The 21,709-nt window shown below is 47.5% G+C and overlaps 1 protein-coding gene across 4 annotated transcripts in view; it reads right to left on the bottom strand.

Moving 5' to 3' along the window:
• The window catches only part of FAM117A (family with sequence similarity 117 member A), a 41,158-nt gene extending 19,713 nt beyond the window's left edge, over positions 1-21,445 (bottom strand). The window contains exons 1-2 of one of the 4 annotated variants that reach the window (XM_057714634.1): positions 21,183-21,241; positions 18,186-18,352 (exon numbers count right to left, since the gene is read on the bottom strand). In XM_057714634.1, the coding sequence (XP_057570617.1) occupies positions 18,186-18,267 (82 nt within the window). In that variant the 5' untranslated portion in view covers positions 18,268-18,352; positions 21,183-21,241. Of the gene's footprint in view, positions 1-5,944; positions 6,036-18,185; positions 18,353-20,956; positions 21,095-21,182 lie in introns of those variants that run through there. The other 3 variants (XM_057714633.1, XM_057714636.1, XM_057714637.1) reach the window with 3 other exon arrangements.
• Positions 21,446-21,709: the final 264 nt, after the last annotated feature.

Raw genomic sequence — 21,709 nt, 5'->3', positions numbered from 1 at the left:
CAGGACTTTCTGATTTTCCTCAGTACTTGTACTCTTCTAGTACTTCTCAGCCTCTCTCAGGTTATAAGTATTTGTAACTCCCAAATAATAAACACCCTGTGGTCAAGGACTGTCTAATTTATCTTTGAACCCCACACAGCATCTAGAGCATAGAGTTGGAGATTGGCAGACACCTAAGTATTTCCATAAAATCAGAAACCTGTTACTACAAAGGCGAGCCTGCTCTAATTACACCTGGATTCTAAGTTTGCGTGACTTGCACATCCACGCTCACCCCGCTCCCTGTGAGGAACCCCCTGGTGAGCTGCTTGTCCCTTTTCCTCTCTCCGAGGCTCAGAGAGACAAACCTCTTTCTACCCCTCCCTGCACCTGTCGCCCAGTAAGTTAGCGACAGGCACGCTGGGTTCAAGCCCCAACTGCATCTCCTACACTGGCATTTCAACCACTCGTTTTTCTCTCCTGGGCTTAAGATCAAAAGGTAGCAATCTGGATATTTCTGGGAGCTTCTGACCCCTGCCGGCAGCCTGGCCAGACACCAAAACCAGACACCAAACTGTCTCTGAGAGCCCACCGATGAGGTGGGGGCTCTGGAAGACAAGTTTACAAGATTATGTGACAGAGAAGCAAAGAGGCAGGTGGGAAGCAGATGAGCCAGGGACTGGCATAGAAGCCAGAACATCATGATCCTAGCAGTGGCTTCACCACTGTCGGAAGAAAGAGGGCTGTAACTCCAGGGCTGAGAAGAAAGCACTGGGGAGAAAGATTTCTTGGAGCCACTTCTCCCAGCCCCCCAGCAGAAATTGCTGCAAAAACCTCCTTTAGAATTTTTTTTCATACTGAGACCGTAAGTATGCCCCCTCCTCAAAGTACTTGTGTGTGTACAGTATTTTGTTCTCCTAAAAGGGGCTCCAGAAAGACTGATGAGGAAACCAAGGCATAGAGAAGTCCAGTCTCAGATTGGACTTGGCCGCCCAGTAAGTCAGGAGCAATCCTACATCCAAATTCAAGCTTCCTTCCTCCTACATCAGTTCACGGGCCTCTCGGCCCTTTTGCATCAGGAACGCCCCCAACGGTGTGGGATGCCTGCCTACACACCTGAAGGAAGGACTGCCTGGCAGCTCCTTCAGGGAGGGCAGTAAGCAAGGAGGCTGCAGGCCTGACCTGGGTGTCTATAGTGATTTTTTGTTTGGAGGGTTGGTTGGCTGGTTGGTTGGTTGATGGTTTTTTGGAGAAGCCTTTGAAACCTAGGGGAAAGGATTCTAGTGTCACCTGGGGATAAGTGAAACCACTGATACCCTTCACAGCCCACCCCACTCATGAGCTACAAGGGCAGTCCAATCTCAAGGGCAGTAATCAGGGATGGCATGTTACTCCCCAGCACCCCCAGGGTTGAGGAGGACCCAGGATCCTGGAATTTGGTGTAAGAATCCAACCACCCATTTTGATCAACTCTACATGCTCTCCGGCCACCTCTGACCAAAGTTATTCACAAAGACTCTTAGGGCTTCATTGGTTCTGACTTGCTCCTCCATATACCAAAACAAAAACAAAAACAAAACAAAAAACACACACACACAAATCAAAAAAAAAAAAGGAAAGAAGGTGGATGGGGAGAAACCAAGTACCCCAATCCAGAACCTGTGGCCTCTGACCCAGTCCCCTCCTCTCTGCTAGACCAGCGAGGATGTTGCTGCATCTAAGTCAAACTGGAGGACTCGCCTCAGTTTCTTTTCCTTAAATGAAATCACTGGGCCTCAGACTTATTTCTACAGTGACCACACCCTAGCACAGGGTACCGGCCCAGCTCCTCATCAGCCACAAGGCGACAGAATTCCTTTCTGTCTCCAAGTCCTTAGCAAAGCCCCATTTACCCTCCCAAACCCCCACATTCTTAGCCCCTTAGAGGAGACGAAAACGCCACGTTTCCTTCATGCCCAGAAAATAAGGGAGGAAGTACTTTTAAAAGATGAGGTTTTTGATAGGAAAACAAACCTAACACTTATTTTAAAAACACTACCCCAAATGGTTTGGTGAGCATCTGCTAATTTGGGCACCAAAACTGATTTAAGGGCAAAACCAAGGTGTCAGGTTCCCCCCAAACACAACACAAACCAAGGCCAAAATCAGACTTTGACATGTTCTGTGCCACCCTCAAGGGGGCCACAGGCTGGAGTGGTGTGGCCCCTGAATATCTGGGAAGGGCTCAGCTGTGAGGGATCTGGTTCTGACCGCAGCTCTGCCCTTACTGTGGTGAGACCGCAGCCCACACCACGCGCCATCACCCCTCACCGGGCCTGTTCTGCCATCTGCTCTCCCATCCCACCCGCAGAAGCACAAGTCCTGGCCTCAGTGACCTCTTAGGGATGCTGTAAAGAAAGAAGATGAGATGCAAAAAGGCTTTCTTAAAAGTCTTCATTAGGTGGATTATGTCAAACCAGTTACCGTCAGTGAGCCCCTCCCACACCACAATCTTTTGGGACTGAAGGTGAAGGTGGGGAAGCCTAGGAAGAGGAGACAAGCAGGGTGAGTTCCAGCCACCACTGCCCCTGGGAAGGCCCAAAACTTCAGTGTCAGAGCCCTTTCGCTTCCTAGTGTTGGTCTAACCCAGCCAGGACAGCACCTGGAGTGAAGGGGCAGGGGAAAGAGAACTGCTGGGAGGCGTGGACATCAGTCACACTGTCGGCACTGAGACCTCCCTCGGTGGGCTGGGAACGTCCCCTGAGAAATCTCACAAGTGAGTGCCGCTGAAATAGGGGCTCCTGGGCTTATCCCTCCCTCATGGGCACACCGGAAAGATCTGGGGATAGGGTTCTGCCCTGCAACTGTGTGATTATGGTTAAAGGAGAAGCATTGAGAAGTCACAACGGTTGCTTGTGGTTGGAAGATGAACTGGTTTCATTTCTGGAAAGTACCCCTCTCAGATTTGGGAAACAGGGGGAGGGAAAAAGGACAATTGGCTGCCCTGTCTGAGAAGAGATGCCCCTATCACCACAGGCCAAGACAAAGCAGCAGGCTGCTGGGGCACTGGCTGGGTGGCTGCAGGAGGGTGGGGTGTCCTGTTTACAGCACTGTGGGGTATTATCGGCCCATCACATGTAGCAGCCTCCACAGTGCAACCACCTGGCGAAGCTCCCTGGCACAAAGCCAGGCCATTTCACCATGCAGCTGAGCAGTGGCGGATGCTTTGGTTCTTGGGCAACGGCAAATGGAAAAAACAAAACAAAATAGCACACACCGGAGATAAGAAGCCTTGGGTGCTATCTTCCGGAGCCACTTGGCCCTGTCCCCCAACTGCTGCATTTGTATGGCTTTGGGGAGAGGGGGCTCTGAGTGGAGAAGATCAGCGGTCAAGTGTCTGTGCCTTGGGGGACAGTGATTACGGCAGAAACACACAAACAGCTGACGAGGGGCCTGGCACACCACAGTAGACTCACTGATTCCTTCAGTAGCAGATTCTGAGTGCCCACCGTGAGCCAGCCCTGTGATACGCACGAGTGACACGGGAGGAACAGGACAAGACCTGTGGACCAGGCTGAAGTGGGGGGAGGCCGATACAATTCCTAAGTGCCAGGCTGCCAGCTCAACTTCTGGGGGTTCCTCCAACCACTGACTCTTCAGAAGGACCACCAATTTGTCTCTGCGGTTCCCTCATATCCCTGGCTGGAAATCAGCTCAGGCCTGCCCACACCAGCAAACCCCCGCCCCGGGAACCCGAAGGAGAAGGGCAACAGCAGATGGCGCAGGAAGTGAGGCGTCTGTGGCTGCCCTTCTTAACTCGGCCAGAGACAGACTGTGGGGTGGAGGCTGAGCAGCTTAGAAGAAGAGACCAGCCCCTGACCAGAGGGTGCTGGCTGGACATCTATGGGGGCTACTTCACTTATTTTACTATCTTTGGGGCAATGCAGGAGACAGAAACCTGGGAAGCAAGACAAGGCTACTCTCCACCCATCCTCCATTAGCATGAGGCTGAGTGACTGCAGAAGGAAGAAGAGAGACAGCCGGTGAGATTTCACACATGGCAAAAACTCAGCAACTCGCAGGTTCAACAAACAAGTTATTAGTCACTTTCTCATGTCTCTGGGGTTTGAGCCTTTATTACCACTAATCTTCTTGCCTCCCCTCTTTAAGAGAAAATAACTCTTATTGTAACAGAAGCTGTACACATATTGGGAGAAATTAAAGGAAATTTTTTAAATGCAGATTAGCAAAAACTGAAAAATAAAAACAATGTACGCCACCACTCAGAAATCACCACTATGCACATCCTTCCTGATCTCTCTCTGTGTACATATGTAAGCACATATATTTTTAATAAAATGAGATCTTATTACACACTTTTTTCTAACATGTTTTTTTCAGTCACTGATCTGGTATTGGGGAAATGTTTAGAAACAATTCAGGAGAAGCAGGCAGGGGCAGGGCTGCCCAGGAGGCTGAGGCAGGGCAGATGGTTGGACATTGAGGGAGCAGGCCCTGTCCTGTCCTGTCTCCTAGCTGTGAGGCAGCACTTTTGTTGGGGGGGGGGGGGGGGGGGGAGGGGCGGGGATTGCTAACCTGGAGGGGAGCAAAGTAAAACAGAGATTTAGAATTTCTAAACATTTCCCCAATACCAGATTTGCAGTAAATAGGGGAAGTTCCTCCTCACAGCTTCACAGGGATTACTTTTCCATTTCAGTATGTGTGTTGGGATTAAACAGTGCAGGCGGTCTTCTGAGCTGCTCGTGCTCCCGCGCCGCTTAACTGCTTAACTCAGGGACATGTGGGGTTTGGAGGGAAGTTGTGGTCAAACTGAAATCCCCAATATGACTGTACAAGAGTTAGAAGCCCTCCTTGGAAAGCCCAAGGAGACCCCACACATCCCAGCTGGGAAAATTAAACCTGGGGTTTTAAACACTTCTTTCAACACCAAGCAATAGCTCATTTCAATCATAACAGGGAGAAGAAGCTAAAGAAACAAGATTAAAAAGAAGGAAGAAAAAAAGAGTAATAGCGCATTTCCCTTTAGGTAAGAAGGCCTACCTAAAGGGAAAAAAGAGTGATATTTGTATACACATGAAAAACTTCTCAGTCAGGACTTCAATACTAACTCCATATTTAATACTAACTCCATATTCAATACTATCTCCATATTTAATACTAACTCCATATTTAATACTAACTCCATATTCAATACTATCTCCATATTTAATACTAACTCCATATTTAAGTGTGTAGCTCAGATGAAAGCATTTCTCACTGTGTGTCTGACTCCCCAGGATGCAGACCACATCTATGCGCAGCTGGAGAGAAGGGTCAGGAGAAACCCATTTGGAGGTGTCACTATGAGGAAAATATGAGGAATACCCAAACTCTTCTTATTAGCAAGGAGGGAAGGGGTGATCCCAAAGTGTACGTCTGTGTGTGTGTGTGTGTGTGTGTGTGTGTGTGTGCTGCGCATGTGTGTGCAAAGAGTGGACAGCAGTTACTTAGACATTTGTTCAATTCTCAAGAAGCTGCAGTTAGAAGAAAAGGAAGTGGTGTGAACTTTTCACCTTTTATCTGAATTTATGAAGAGGAGTTCTGTAGGATTTCAACATTCTTAAAACAAGAAAAAATAGTAGCAGTTACTGATTGGAGCATGCTTTCCTTTGGGATCTATTTGGCCTTTGTTAAGAACAGCATAAATAGACATAGCCTAGCCTTCTCCCCCTAAAAACAATCCTCAACCCCTGGAGTTGGGCTATTTGGGAGTGATGAATTTCTGGGTGGCTATAAACTCAGAGGACAGGCATAAACCCTTCAGTATCTTCACTTCAGACGACAATCTGATTCTTATCAAGTAGAGAAGAAATCATGGTGTCCAGTCAACTCTTTAAAGATAAAAAAGGTGAAGGAAGAACCAGAGATTGGGGAGGTTCATCTAACAGTAAACCCTGTGAGGGGGTAACTGTGATTGAAACCCTACCGTGATTTTTGTTCCAAATGTATGTGCCACACATACTCTCAGGAATTCTCCAGCTGGGGGCCCAGGAACACCCTCGTGCAGACAGGTGAACTGATTTCTCCAATGCCACAGAGCAACTTGAGACACAGGCCTTTTCCTCCCCTCTTCTTAAAGTGCATTTCCCTGGGATAGGGAGGGTGAGGGGGAGTCGCAGGTGGGAGGGCATATAGGGATATATGTATAAATACAGCAGATTCACTTTGGTGTACAGAAAAAAACTGGCACAACAGTGTAAAGCAATTATATTCCAATAAAGAGCTTAAAAAAAAAAAGCAGATCCTAGGATTTTCTGTAATAAATGATCAATTTATTAAAACAACAACAACAAAAAAAAACCAAGTGCATGTCCCACCTTGTGTTTCACTGTCAGACTCAACTGTCATGACTGCCTGGCTGCCTTGGTTCAGGAACTTGCCTATGGACTGGAAGGGTTTGGGAACCAGCACAATCAGACCTGGGTCGCGGGGACCCTGTTTTATCCGCTGGGCACGTGGGGCAAACGGAGGAAGAAGACAATTAAAAAAGGGGGGGGTCCCTTTTCCAGTGAGGACTGTGGAAAGCGAGCGAGAGAAAGAAAATGAAATAAGAATAGAATTACAATGTTCAAATAGTCGAAATAATTTCTGCTCTGTGAACAAACCATGACTTATTTTTAGCTGCATCCAGCCTGCCTCCTCCCTGGCCGCACGCAAACTGCCAGAGAGCAGCGTATGTGTGAGCAGCTGATGCTCCACGGACTATCAGCCCCGGTCACACAAGACACCTAGAGTCTGACAGAATTTGATGGCCTCTTTTTGTTGCCTTCCCCTCAATGATTCCAAAACCCCAAAGAAAATTTTTTTATTCCTCTTGAGAACAGCGAACATCAATACTCATATCCTTAGTTTAGAACTGGCTTTATGCAGCTCCCAAAGTAACAGCTCAGTCAGGAAGAGGCATCACGGGATGCCAGAACTGCTGGGAGAAACACTGTGGGGAACAGAACATTTACATAATGCCGAAGTATCGCCCCAGAAACCACTTGTAAGAGAACAATGTGCTTTCATAATGGGAAAACTGGTGGTCACCACCTCAGGTAAGCAGACTTAGCACTACTAGTAACTGACATTCTGACACTGCGTGCCTCCTGAAGTGATGTATTGTGACGTACACAACTTCACCCATGAAATATTCATGCCCCAAATGCTTTACCTTAATCAAATTGGACCCCAGACCTAACCTCCCACTTGCAGAAAGCACAGGGGATGGAGCAACAAGTTAAATGCCATCAAGAGGAAACAGTCAGAAAACTCCAGAATGTGGTCAAAAAGTCAGTCATCAAAAAACTTAAAAACAAAAAGACAGGGACGGGAGGGGACTTTTAAATAGATTTTTTAAAAGACATAACCAAACGAGAACTTTGACTGGATCCTGGATCAAAAACAAAAACAAAAGAGCCACAAAGAGGAAATCTGAAAATGAACTGGATATTAGATAATATGGAATTATAGTTTCCTTACATGTAATAATGATATTGTCATTATATAGAATATGCTTATTCTCAGGAGATGCCTTTGAAGTAATAGGCAAAGTGTCAAGATATTTACAACTTGTTTTCAAACAGTTCACCAGGAAAAGTGCCTACAGATGCACATATGTGTGTGTCTAGACACACATATACGTAACACACACAAGGAGAGAAGAGAGATTAGATAATTGCAGCAAAAAGTTATCAATGAGTCTAAGATGAAAGATAAATGGATGTGCACTGGGCTTACAACTTTTATGCAGGTTTAAAATTTTCCAAGATAAAGCTGAGCGAGGAAAAAAAAAACAGAATTGGCTTAATTTGGGAAGACGAATTAACTTCACTCCTTAGCAAGGATCTAAGCTGTTTAGCAGTACAATCTTCACAGGTTGTAGTCAAATTCAATTGGGTCACTGCTCCCGTCTTCTAATTTGGGGGAAGAAAAGGGAGGCTTACTAGGAGGCAAGGAATTGAAAGATGTAAATCAGTACAAGGTAGAATAAAGATACTAAGTGAAGGAGACTTTAAATTAAGAAGTGGCATGTGATCCCAGGAGCAAGACCCAGACTGTGGGCAGAATTAAAGGGTTCCTATGATCCAGAAATACAGTTGGAGTTGGATATAACCTCCAACATGCCCCGTGCCAAGTTACCCTGAGCATCCATTTGCTGTTACTGCTCTGCTCATTCATTCCAGAAATGTAGAAACCAGTGAGATCCCAGGGAAGATGGGTAAAAATAGCTAAAGGGAAGGTAGCTAGATCCCAAGAGGAAGGTGAAGTGAGTTAGAATTTATGTCTTCTTCTACGTGAGTGTAAAAATGAAGGGCAGGAAAAGACTTTAGTTAGAATGGGAGAGATTCCAGCTAGATAAAAGGAAGAACTTCCTGCGCATCAGAACTGAATGAGGGAGACTGTAGAGTCTGCCCCTGAACAGCTACAGGGAGAGATCATTACATGCCCCCAGAGGTCTCCATATTCACCCCCCAGAAGGCAGGAGGTTGTACCTGGAGAGTTTGAGCCTCTTCTAGTTCTAAAATTTCCCACCTATTAAAGGGTAAATAAGAGATGACTACTGACCAATTCAGCTAAATTGAAAGCCCCAGAGCGCATGCTGTTATCCTGGACAAAATTAGTTAAGGGGGAAAAAAGGCACAAAGTCAAAAGGAGATGTGCCTTACCTAGGCTGATCAGACAGCTGTGTTGTGGGCTCCCAGACCATCTCTCCTACCTCCTCCCCCAAGCAGGAGAGTATAAATAGCACTCAATTTACCTGTGGCTGGCCACAGGCAGAAGGGCTGGTCACGTGGTAACTGCTGAGTAGACATCAGAGCTCAGAGGGCAGGTTTGCTCACTTGCTACACCTCAGTAGGTCTGTCAGGACCTCTGCTCTGGTTCATTTTGCTCTGGGCTGGGGGGTGGGGAGGTGGGCTTAAAGGAGCAATTGCTCAGTTATATTCCTCAGGGCCATGAAGGTACAGTCACAGAACTTGCTTTGCCTTCAGGGTCTAAAATCCTATTAGGGTTAACTCTGCTCAACCCTCAAAGCTTTGAAAACCTGTGTGGATCATTTTGCCCCACTTGCAAAGTCTTCTCTGGTTATGTCCATCTCTTTACTTACGTTCTACTGTGTCCCCAGCTTCAAAAAGGAAATACCCAAGAGACCACTACATCCCACCTAATGATTCCCTACCTGGCCTCTGACATTCTGGAATTGATCCAGCCTGACCTCAGATCCCAGGCAAATTCCCAGGCTGTGCCTGGTGGAAAAACCCCAAAGTGTGCTGGGCAACATTCCAGGGCAGCCCCTGCTTGAAAGCCCTGGTCTTGCTGGTTGCTCAGATCTCCTAAGGGAGGCTCAAAGGTTATACAGTGCCTCCAGGGTAAACCTTGTCTGAAACACATAAAGATTAGATGGCCCCTCCAGAAAGAGCCTTGAAAGGTATGACCTTGGGAAGATTTCTTCCTACTCTCAGCATATGCCTGAGACCACTAATGACTTCATAGCAGAAGGATGCTTGTCAAGTCACCTCTCCACATGTGCTTCCAGGCACAGAGGAGGATACACATACCACTGGAGGGTGAGTTACACCATCCTCCCCACCTACAATGGGTAATGACACCTTCTTTTATAAGTCACGTAGAGAAAAGCCTTATCCTCCTGAAGCAAAAGGAGAATATGATCCGGAGAAACAGTCTGGGGTGTTAATTACCAAGACGTCCCATCTACGCCCCTAAGAACTAGAAGGGGGAGGCACAGTGGTCACGGTCCCCTCCAAACAGCTCTGGCCATTTGCACAGCAGCTCTAACACAGACAACCCAGCAGGAACGTGGGGGCAGCCTTTTCTCATCCTCCTGCATCTTGTCGGGATTCTGGATGCCATCCACCAGGCACTGGCTGATTTTGAGCCAAGAGAATACTGGGGACAGCCTATATAGCTTGATAACTGCCTAAGGACAAACCATCTAAGTATATCAACTCGTGTAATAATATAGTAAATGCTCATGGGTCTATTTCACATAACTGGCTGGAGTCCACGAAAAAAATCCTTTGATGCCAATTTAACCACAGTCTCACACTCTAGGGCGGCTGCGGGAAGCATTTTAGATAAAGGACATATACTAAAATTAAAGATTCTCCAAAAACTCTTCTTTATATGTTAAGAAGTAAAGTCAGACTCATTCAATCACCCCAGTTCTGAAGCTGGCAGGAAATGTCAATAAGCAAAAATGTCAGGAATAACTCTGGTGCCTTCGAGGAGCACAGACAGATGCAGAACACGCGGTCTGGAGTGAGAGAACGGGGGCTGGGGGCAGAGTGTAGTGTCTAAATCCCTGACTCTGCTTAGCGGGGATTACCAGACCCCCCCCTCCTGGGGCCCTGCAGTTAGTGCAAGGCTTTCACGGACAAAGAGTGAAGCCCTCCCTTTGCGTATGAAGTCGTAACTCCCGTCCACCTGGTGACACGTGCTGCACTAGGCCACAGGCTCCTGTACACTCACAAGGCAGTGGGCACAGCAGACCGACTGGTACGCAGCCCATAACCTGGCACTGCTTTCTAAACAAAACTCAACTCCTTTCCCTTCGGATCTCTACTATAAAGATGTGAAGTAGTATTACTCCACGGCCCTGGCACACAAGAGCCTCCCGACTTCACGTATTTTAAGAAATGAAGAGAGTTGAGTGAAGAGTAGAGTGAGAGCGTTTCTCAGAATGAGGAAGCAGTTTTCCCTAGAAGGTACCTGGACATCCTGAACATGCTCAGTACGGAGCAGCAGCCTGCTGCAACCCTGCTGAGCCCTCTGCTGGGCTAACGTGGGGCACGGACTGGGCTCAGACACGCGGCAGCAGGCACCCAACGGTTCTCAGAATCTGATGCCAACCTTGTCCAGCTCGAGCAGCGGGGACAAGCTGCAGTCTCCTACCATAACAGTCAATACCTGGGCCCAAATCCTGCCTCCGCCTCAGTGTGCTACATGAACTCAAGACGAGTCACTTAACTTCTCTGGGCTTCAGTTGTTCTTTCTGTTAAATGGGGAGAATAAGAGATGTTATAAGGATGATAGAAGAAAACTTCCATTCTAAAGAACTCCTGGTACAGTCAAGTTAGTCTAGCATAGATTCACTTTTTTAAACTTTTTATTTGGAAATAATTTCAAACATATAGATGCAAGATCAAGAACAGTACACAGAACACCCATATGCCCTCTATCCAGATTTACCCATTACTAAACATTTGCCCCATTTGCTTTATCATTTGCTTTCTTTCACATGCACTTTTCCTCACATACACACTCAAACACTTGCTTTCCCCTACATTCACACCTGGCACCCACACATTCACACTCAAGACACACACACACACACACACGCTCACAACTAGACTACTGTCTTTTGTTGGGTTTTGCGTGGTGCTCTGCCTGTAAACAACCAGGAGGGACAGGAGGGTGGGAGGTTTGAAATGAAGAGAAAGCAAAGGGGGCCATGCTACTTGGTGGTGGGTCCACAGCCCCGCTCCCTGCTCCCTGCCTCCAATGCAAACAGCAAGCACGCGAGTGTTCTGGTTTAGAGAGGAACTATTACATGGACAGGGACCAGAAAAACTACTTGTTACGTAAGTTGGTTACTCTTTTCTTTTCCTTTAAACAAGAAACACCACAAAAAACAACAAAAGCATTTATATGAAGCATGGAAATAGCTTTATTATATAGAATCATTTTTATAATATTTGTTATAATGGGGCTTTACCTTAGGCAGTTGGGAAATAACTGGGAAAGAAAGGTTCCACATAAGCACATGATTATTAGTACATTCAAGAGTTCTATACAAAATCTGGCTTTGTAAGAGAAATAAGGATGTAGGAGCTGCCCATAACCCTCTCTATGAAGCAGGCCAGGCAGTTCTCCATGACACCACGTCCCTAGATGGAGTTTTCTCCGGAGTTCAAATGCCTGCTAGTCCCCTTACTGGGCACATACTTGTCTCATAAAGGCACTATCATGTATCGCAACGATTCCACTCCCAGTTAGCCTAAAGCTAGGAGAGGGAGACATGCTCAGCAGAGCATGCTGGGGGAGGGGGAGGTCTGCACCAGCAGTCCCCGACGTGAAGGACTAAATTGTCATCTATGACACAATGCCACCTGCACCTACCCGCCAACCCTCCCCCCAACTCCCCGCCATAGGAATGCACCACCTGTGTGGTACATTTACTCCTGAGTGCTTTTTGGGGGTTTCACATAGCCACACATAAGAAAGACACCCTTTCCTATAAGCTCCATCTTAAGAGTATCTCCCTGACATGGCCCCAAGCTCAGTAACCAAGACCCCACAGAGGCCGGAAAACCCTGCCTCCTGGGCCCTAGCTGTCCCTGGTTAGCGTCTCATTCCACGTGGAAATTGCATACCTCAAACCCGTTGGAAACCCTCAAAAGCCGCCACCACATCACACATGTAATGTAACAACCATCACCCTCTAGTCACCCGCACCAAGTGGATAGTTACTTATATGGTGCTGAAGGAACAAAGACTGCTCTGCAGCCCATTTTCCTCTCCAGTTCTCTTCTGGTCAGTTAAACAAATTTTTGCTCCTGGAAAACAGGTATACCAGCAGAAGGGAAACAGGCCGGGCAGGGGCTAGGCAGGCAGCAGAGGATGCCAGCTTGGGGGAAGTTCCCCATGGACTCTCCACACATATGTGGGAAGAGCTCTGGGTCAGGAGCAAAAGGGCTTTATTATTCACATGGTCTGGGGCAAGTAACTTCCTCTTGGGGCCTCAGTTTCCTTATCTGCAAAAATAAGCAAATGCCATCCGCACCTGCAGGACTGTGGCAAAGCTGAATGAGAAACATTTGAGGCTGCGAGCAACAAAGAGCTAAACACGCAGAACGCGCTGTCAAAACTAACGCTACCCATACTGTTTCCCTGAAAAATGCAGATGGATTTTGAGGCCTTCCAGGGTTGGGATCCACAGACTCTTTCTTTCCACAGAAGCAGCTGCTTTAGCTTTCTCCTGTGAACACAGAACTCCCCAGGATAACAGTTCTAATGAGAAAGAGTCCAGGTGCTGCCTTCAGTGTTAAGATGTGCACATACCACACGGATGGCCTCGCATGGGGCTCCTCTCCCCAACCTCGAAATCCAGACAACGAGATATTGTGAAAACTCTCTGGTTGCACCCCCTCTGTCATGCCAAATGCTATCCACTCCACCCTCAACTCAATTTGTGTGTCATATCTGATGGGCATGAGTTACAAAGACAATCCCCAAATAGGGGCCGGGCGTCAGGTTCTCAGCCAGCTTGCAGGTGTGGGGCAGGGAGCGCACGTGTTATCAGCCGCGGTTCTCTCAAAGCCATGTGGGCGATCAAACACACACAGAGCACAGAAAACTCATAAAGGGAAGGCGGTGTGGCAGGTGGGGGAGAAAAGGGGGCAGGGAGGAGGGAGGAGAAGCTGCCTTTCTTTGCCTGCTATCACATTTTTACTCTGTTCAAAGTTACCCCCAGCTGAGCAGGTTTATAAAACCACTTTGACTAAGCCACCAGGCCCACAGTTGGCAGGGGAACACAGGCCCCATGGATGACAGTGTAGGTATCAGGGCTTGGGGAATGACAGTGAGCATCTCTTTCCAGCATTTTCCCCATTTGGTGGGGAAAAGAGAAGGAGAATCAGCAGTGCTTTGTTATAAAGGATGGTGCCTGGCTTGGGAGGGGGGGCTTCCAGCCTGATCACACCTCTGAAGTCACCCTAAAGCCAAAGACAATTCTGTTCCCTAGCCTAGAAAAACTGCTAATTCAGATTTTGTTTTCCTGCTTTCCTTTGCTATACATTATAGCATACTGGGAATTTGGTGCAAATCTACCTGGAGTGAAAGGACATCCAACATTCATCTCGGTCTCCTTGGCCTCTCACCCATATCCACGTTTAAGCCTAAAGCCAAGTCTTCTGGCTCTTTTACAAAATCACAACAAAATCCTAAACACTGGCTGTTTCCATGGATCAACCTGGTAACTGACTGCCCAAGCTCACCCTTTGGCTTTAAGTGTGTGGGGAAGAGAACCTACAGGCCTAGCAAAGACATTCATGGAAACACCAGGTCTTTGCCACCAGCTGGGCTTTGAGCCCAATGACCAGGATGAATGGAAGACCAGTGATTTGAAGAGAGAGAACACTAACACTTCAGGAGGGGTGGGGGTGCCTTGTAAGTAGCTAAAGAGAGGTACAATAAAGGGTGCACAGAGTGTGGGGACCAGAAGTGGGAAAAAACATTTCAAATGAGCCTGGGGAAGTGTAGCTCACTCTCCCCACCCCTGCTGCCTTTCCAGCAACTCCATCCAACAAGTATTTACTGAGCACGACACTCCCCATCTGCCCTGGCCCTCCCTCTGCAAAAACACTCAAATCTGTTCAAGCTGCAGGGTGAGTTCCATTGCACTTGAACTTGAAACATGAGGTGCCTACCTTTTAAAAAGGCAGGCACACAATTTCCAGCATGGGGCAGAAGGGACTAAAGAGATTAGAGAAAGTTAAGGAACACAGCTGACCAAACAAGGATACACCAATGCCACTTTCGAAAGGGAAGGGAGAGAGTAAAAATTTAATTTAAGCGCAGGGAGAATAATACATTGGTCAGTCAAAAAAAAGCCTACTAGTGACATCTCAGTAATTCTCTAATTAACCCTACCTAACAGTGACTATTCCTTTATTCTATACCTCCTCCAGTTTGAATTTCTTTCATTCACGGGTGCGCGTGTTAGTAATTTGCTTTTAGACTTGTATGTGTAATCCTACCTTTGCCTCTTAAGGAGGTTAGACCTCCATGCTCTCTTGTGTGTTTTCACTTAGGATCAGATAATGAGGGATGCAAGCGGCAGAGCAGGTGGTAAACTAGACCTATGCTCATGAACAAAGTTTCCCCCGGAAAAGCCCCCCACCATTTGCAAGATAAGGAGCACAGGGTCAGAGAAGAAGCACCCCAAACTTAGCGCTCTGCCTGCCAAATACTGCCCAACTCTAAGAAGCCACATTCAGGCAGCCTCTGAGAGAAAACTCCCCCAACCATGAAGCCTGCCGGTTCAAATCAACCAAAGTCCTCAGAGGAGTCTTCCCAGGCCTCCCCCAACCTGGATCCTTTTAGAATGTGCAGGCAGGGCTGAGCCCAAGGCACTCGCCACCCCCAGTGTCAGCTGTCTGGGGCTCGTGAGCAGGGCAGGGTAAGCGTCTGCACACAGCCCAGACTACAGTTCCAGGTTCCCCAGAGTCTGGAGTTAAAAGTTTTCCTATTATGAAATACTTTGATAGCATTCTTTTAAATTCATTAAAGCCACCCTTGATTGGCTGTGTAAAATCACAATAAAAGTCGACTGAAGCATATTCAGGAGCCTGAGGATAAACATTTAAATGACTCCAAGCTGGGCATTCAGCTTTGTAGTGATCCTGAGGAAAAGTGTGGAGGAGAAATCAAAGTACCAGGAAGAGTTTTCAAAACCAGGAGGTTCAGTGGGGACCATGAGCCTGGGTGAAAGCAGCCAGCTGTGCAGGGCCTCCCACCAGACAGCTGTTCCCAAGAACAAGAGCCCCTTCACAAGCTCCACACGACCAGAGAGGAACTGGAAAACAGATAATTTATAACTTCAAATATAATCCAAAACTCTTTTCTCTCTTAGATCAGGATTTGTTTTGGACCCAACAATGTGACTAGGTTTGGCTAACGTCTGGTAAATTCACAAACCGGCAAATCAAATAATGGAGCCCTCTGTGAAGACTCAACTCGGGCAGAAGAGGAAGGTTGACCAGGTTCCCCACTCATCTTTTCTCTGTTCCCACTCTTCCCTGCTCCCTCTCCTATCCACCTCAGATGGGGATAAAACTTATGGACCTACGAAGAGATAGTCCAGTCTCATTAAACTAGCCTGCTGGTGGTCACCTACCTTCACTCTGAAATGGAAAGGAAACACAAGGTTTTCCCTTACAGCCCTTTCAAAGGGCTCCAAGGTGCCTGTGGAATAAGAGGATGCCCGAGTAAGTCTAGTAAAGCATTTGAGCTAGTGTCATATAGCATTTGATACATATGACAGCGTCAGTGAGAACTCAAAAATCCAGAACTGCCCCCAGAATACGTCACACCCTAAAGTCTGAATCCTCTGGCACCAAGGCTTTGTGTGAGAGCTGTAAGAGAAGGGTGCTCCCTTAAGATGCAAGGAACAGTGTGGCCTTGGTGCCCATCACATCACTCATTATAAACTAACAGAAAATGCAGATAAAGGGTTCTCTGGCTATTAAAGCCCACCAGCCACTTTGGCAACACTCATATTGCCACCACAACTATGAAAAATTTGCAATCCTGCCTCAAATTTCCTAGAGGACAATCTACATATGGAGCCAAACAGAACGATGTCCTCTCACCACTATACCCCACCGCAGTTCTCAGCCCTTCTCCACTGACCTCAAATGGTTTAAAAAATCCTCGCTCTATGTTACCTAAGTGGAGAGAGCTTCCCATATGTATAATCCTTTGCTGTTCAAAATACTGAAGAACACATGGACCCATGCTCCTTTGGGCACCAAAAGGATTAGTTAAGCACTGTAGCCCCCAATTTCAAGGATGCCATCACTGGTGATAACATTTAAGAGTCAGATACTTCAGCAGTGCATTTTGCTGACCACGTGCCTAGTGCTAGCAAAGCTGTCAAAAGCAAGCTAGCAGTGTCAGGCTGGGAAGTGCCTGGTGTTTAATGCTTCCCAAACAGAAGCTGCCTCAATCACAGGTTTTCAAAGGACAATTGTAGCTCTTAAAGCATTTTAACTGCAGCCCCAAGCTTCATTATAGCAAGATGGTTCCATGGCACAGAAAAGTTACACTCAGTTCTAATCTCCAAGCTGTTTCTAGCACCAAGGTCCAAAAGGACCATGGTTTGATGAAGGCTCCCTCTTGGGGTCTCTAATAAGCAACCTCCTTTATGTGGTTCCATACCTCTCCAAACACGCATCCCCTAAGGGCTTAGTTTACAAAAGTACTGCGAGGAAACGAGTTTAATAATTACCAATAGCATTTAATAACAATGCTGCCTTACATTCGTTGAGACAACCATCCTGGAGAACCTAATGGACATTTGAAATAAACCCTTCCTATGTCTCTGTGGGGAAGTCAGTATTTGAGGGCAGCTATGACTACTGCCAGCTCTCAATGATCTGTTCAGAAAAATAAAAGGTAAGGAGAAAAATCCAAATCAGGAGATAAGCCTGAAGTAATTTCCATCTGATTTTGAAATGTGTTCACTGCTATTGTGGGTTGTTGGGTTTGGAAGGAGGGTAAGAGAGGAGGAGATGCAAATCTGCCTAACAGTTAAGCTTTTATGTAAATCCAAACTGGTTTATATCTACCGAACACATGTCACCTGACAAGGGCGGGGGTGAGCAGCATGGATTCACACGTGCTGATCTATAGAGATTGAGAACTGACTGGAAGCGGATGATCCCCCTTTCTTTCTCCCTAAAATATCAGTGGGGATATAGGCTTGTGAGTTTTCTTTACACCCTTAGGATTTTCTGTGGAGGTGTCTACTACCCACATTTGAAAATCATCTTCATATCAGAATATTGGTCAGGAACATTGTTGAAGGCAAGGGGTAGGCCAATTTTTTTCTGAAAAGTGTCACATAGTAAATATTTTAGGTTTATGTGGGCTATTCCATCTCTATCACAACTACTCAACTCTGTCATTGTGCAAAACTACTTAAATTCTGTCAGTGTGCAAAGCAGCCACAAACAATACCTCAATGAAGGAGCATGGCTGTGTTCCAATAAACCTTTATTTACAAAAACAGGCAGAGGCCTGGATTTGATCTGCAAGCCATAATGGCAAACCCCAGTTTAAGAAGTGTGATGGGCAGAGGAGGTCCAGAGGCAGCGCTCTGGGCTCCCCCAGCGCCCAGGTGGCCAGTGGGGCTGGTCCACTAGAGAAGAATCTGCAAAACTGTACTGAACATTAGCTTCACTCCCAGGACATGGAGGCACTAAACAGAATAGAAAAGACTGGAACCCAGAACAGTTCACCTTCCAGCCCCATCTCATCCGTCATCAGTGGTCCTGGAAAAACATAAAACTCAGCAGCCTCCACTGACATAAGACACAAATGAGAATTTAATTAAAGGGGAAAGTGCAATAAGAAATTTATCCTGGGTTTCTGTTACTCACTAGTAGCTCTTAGATTCTTAGACTTGACCTTCATTTTTCTCTCCACTCTCTTCTGCCTTCCATACTCCTGGCCCAGGCTCATAAAAACGAAGCCATTCCTCACTTTATGAAGACGTCCCTTATGGATGAATGGCCACAGAAGGTAAATCCTCTCTTTACACCATAACCTTTTTTTTAAAAAAAAACAAACAAATCAAAAAAACAAACCCAATACCTAATATATCTTGTCAAGAACACAACAGAGTGTGTGGTGGAGAGATAACTGCACAGCCCTGAGCACTACGCCACTTTGAGATGGGAAACAGAAACAGGGACGACACTTAATTGTTCCTGAAACTCAGTCCCAGCTCACATGCTTTTTTAAACAGTTGGGTTTCAGAGCCCTGTTTAGAAAGCTCATTTTAAAAGATGAGCGAAGAAAAGTACAAGCGGAGGCCCTGAAATTCTGAAACTTGCAGTACTGGTTTCAGACCAATATGGGTTTGCTCTTTGAAGCCTGAAAAAGCAATGGGCTCTGGCCAACAGTGCTCTCACCTTGGCTGGGTGGAGAGAATAACAACAACATAAGCACCTTCTACTTGCCAGGCACTGTTCCAAGCACTTTACAGCTATTGACTCATTTGATTCTTATGATGTAGATGTTATTATTCACACTTTACAGATGAGGAAATTGAGGCACAGAAATTACTTAACTTTCTCCAAGCCACACAGCTATTAAAAGGTAGAACCTGGATTTGACACCCAGGTAACTCTTGCACCCAAAGCCATTCTTTTAAGGCTTTATGACTGCAAGGCATTTCCTTCTATCACATATACCCTATGGGCCCAGAGGAAAACACTTCTGCCACTTCTCAAGGCAGAGGAATGGAAACAATCTGAACACACATAAAGGTAAAAGTTAACATGCAGAAGACCTGATGTGTTTCCAAATCAAAGGCCAGGGACATTCTGGCCACAAAGAAGTCCACAGGCTCAGGCCACTCTTTCCTTCTCCTGCCTCACTGAAAACCTATAGATAATCCCACTACAGACCAGGTAAGTGCCTTATTAGTGCCTTTGGGATACTAATAGGTGGAGAAACAATCCATCAGCCCAATCCATAAGCAAGAGATCACCCAATCTGCCTTAAATCCTCCAACAAATTACACGGAGCTCTAGCGGTTCCTATGTTTTTACCAGTAACTTAGGGTCCCTGGCCCTAAACAAGAAATAGGCCATGTGAAGAACCCAGTCATCCAAAGCTACACTGTTCTTTCCACAGCATCCACCAGTGTTTGTCCTTTTACTATTAGGTTTCTATAGTAGACACAAAATAACTGCTCTTAAAATATGACTGCTAATAGATTTCCAGCTACTTCACAGGCAGGCTTTCTGTTGATTTCTACTAAAAGCGACTAAGGTTCAGGTGCTTGCTCTTCTACTAACTTCCCTGGACTCCAAGGAAGCACAAACAAAACCAAAAGGTTTGTAGTCTTGTGGTTTGCTTTATAGTACTTCATAGCACTTCATGATAGGCATGAGTTTGTCTGGGTATTGCCTTGCTCTACACTGTCAGATTTTAGGCATACTTTTACTACTTGGTTACCATCTTGCTACCACATTCGACCAAGTTTCTGTGTTCCAAGATGCAATGCTAACATTCCGGACAGACTTGGACTTTCTACTTCAGAGACCCTCTTAATCCCACTCCTACCTAGGAAGGCACTGTAGCAGCTATACTTTCAGGAGGGGGTGTGCTGAAACTAAGCTTAGTAATCACAAAAAGCTCAAGAAACTCTGGTTTAGAGAATGTCATTAACCATCAGATGGCAGGGACCATGACTTTCGTACATTTGGTAGACTCTGAGGCTTTGGAAGTGTGCAGTGATCTCTTCACATCTGGTATAAATCAAATGCAAGCCTCACTTTCAACTTATTGCCAACCTCCTCATGCAAGTAGGTTCCTTTTCCCATTCCTAACTGCCTGCCTTTGCAGGGGATCCATTACAACTTTGAGTGTGAAAGCAAGGTTAAGCTTGCTCTTGCCTACTTTCCCCACATCCACCACATTAAGCTGCTATTAAGACATTTTTTTGGTGCTGTTCAGAAAGTGGGGGTATTTGCCACACTGTACTTGACTGTAGCCCTCATCCCACACCACGCTGACTGACATGCCCAGGACAAATCAGCCTTGGTGGCAGGGAGCAGGGAAAGGCAGGGGGGAAACTACTCAAGTCCTGCGCGCGCACGCACACACGCACACACGCGCGCACACACACACACACACACACACACACACACACAATGGCTGGAATGAGACAGCCATACTAAGCAGGTCACTGATCTGGGAATATACAGTTCTGGGACACACCAAGAGGAATGTAGGGAATAGGAGCGGTAGTAAAAGCCGTTAAACTAACTTATTCCAACGGCTCAGAAGAAATCAGCTCCAGGAGGTGGCATAAAGGGAAGCGCACAAGAAATGGTGGGAAAAGGAACTACAGAGTTGCAGAACGGGATGCTGGGGCCAAACTCAAGTTGGAGAACTAACCCATGGCTCCACGGGGCTCTCCTCCATGCCCCTCCCCCTCCCCGTGCAGACATCCAGCGCCCACCGACTCCTCGCTCCAACGCAAACCTTGCATAGGGCGCCCCCATCACGCGCCACTCACCCCTTCCTCACAACTCGCTGCCACCCCTGCATCTTCCACTCACCCCCCCCACGATACCTCTGCCCACTTTTCAGTTACGCCCCCAAACCCAGCCTCCATCTGCCAGGTCCCTCCCCTCACCTCTCGGCCCCGACTGCCTGCACACTCCTTCCCGGCGGTGTACTCCGCGTTCACGGCTCCTCACTCTCGCTCCTTCCATCCTCGCAGACTCTGCGCGACCCCCTTGCTCTTCCTTCGCCTCTATCCACTTCCCCCTCACACTTCTCCCCATACCCCTCCCCCCCGACACGCGCCCCCCCCTCCCCCAACGGCTGCCTCCCCAGCACCCACTCCAGGCCCGGCTCACCTGCGCTGCCACCCCCGTCCCGGCGCTGGTGCGGCTGCTGCAGCTGAAAGGGGACGGTGGCCCTGAGAGGCTGCAGCCCAGCCCGGGGGGAGCCGGCGGGGGCTGGAGGAGAGCAGCCCCGCCGGAGCCCCCCGGCGCCTCCGCGCCCCGGCCCCCAGGAACCTCCGCCTCTGCCGCCCGCTGCGGCCCCCGCCATCGCCTGCCCGCCTGCCTCGGCCCCACGGCGAGCCCCACACAGCCCCCCAACCCCCGCTGCTGCTGCTTATCTGCCCTGCGAGGCGGAGACCAGCCCCCTCAGCCCAGAGCCCTCATTGGCCTACGGATCCCTAGACCCTTCCTCCTAACCAATCCCTGGTTTGATCTTCCCTTGCCAGAGTGTGATTGGTCGATATGCCTAGCGATCCAATCCACCATCCCACCTCCACCCCACCCCCGCCTGCTGTCCCACGTCCGAGGGTTCGCTGATTGGTCCCTCCGGAAGAGGGCTGGTTCTCCGGCGCCACCAATGAGAAGACGCAGAAAAAGGG

This window comes from Hippopotamus amphibius, chromosome 17, assembly GCF_030028045.1.
Source record: "Hippopotamus amphibius kiboko isolate mHipAmp2 chromosome 17, mHipAmp2.hap2, whole genome shotgun sequence".
Lineage (NCBI taxonomy): Eukaryota > Metazoa > Chordata > Mammalia > Artiodactyla > Hippopotamidae > Hippopotamus > Hippopotamus amphibius.
Note: the sequence above shows the minus strand (reverse complement) of the source record. Positions and strands in the feature narration are given on the sequence as shown.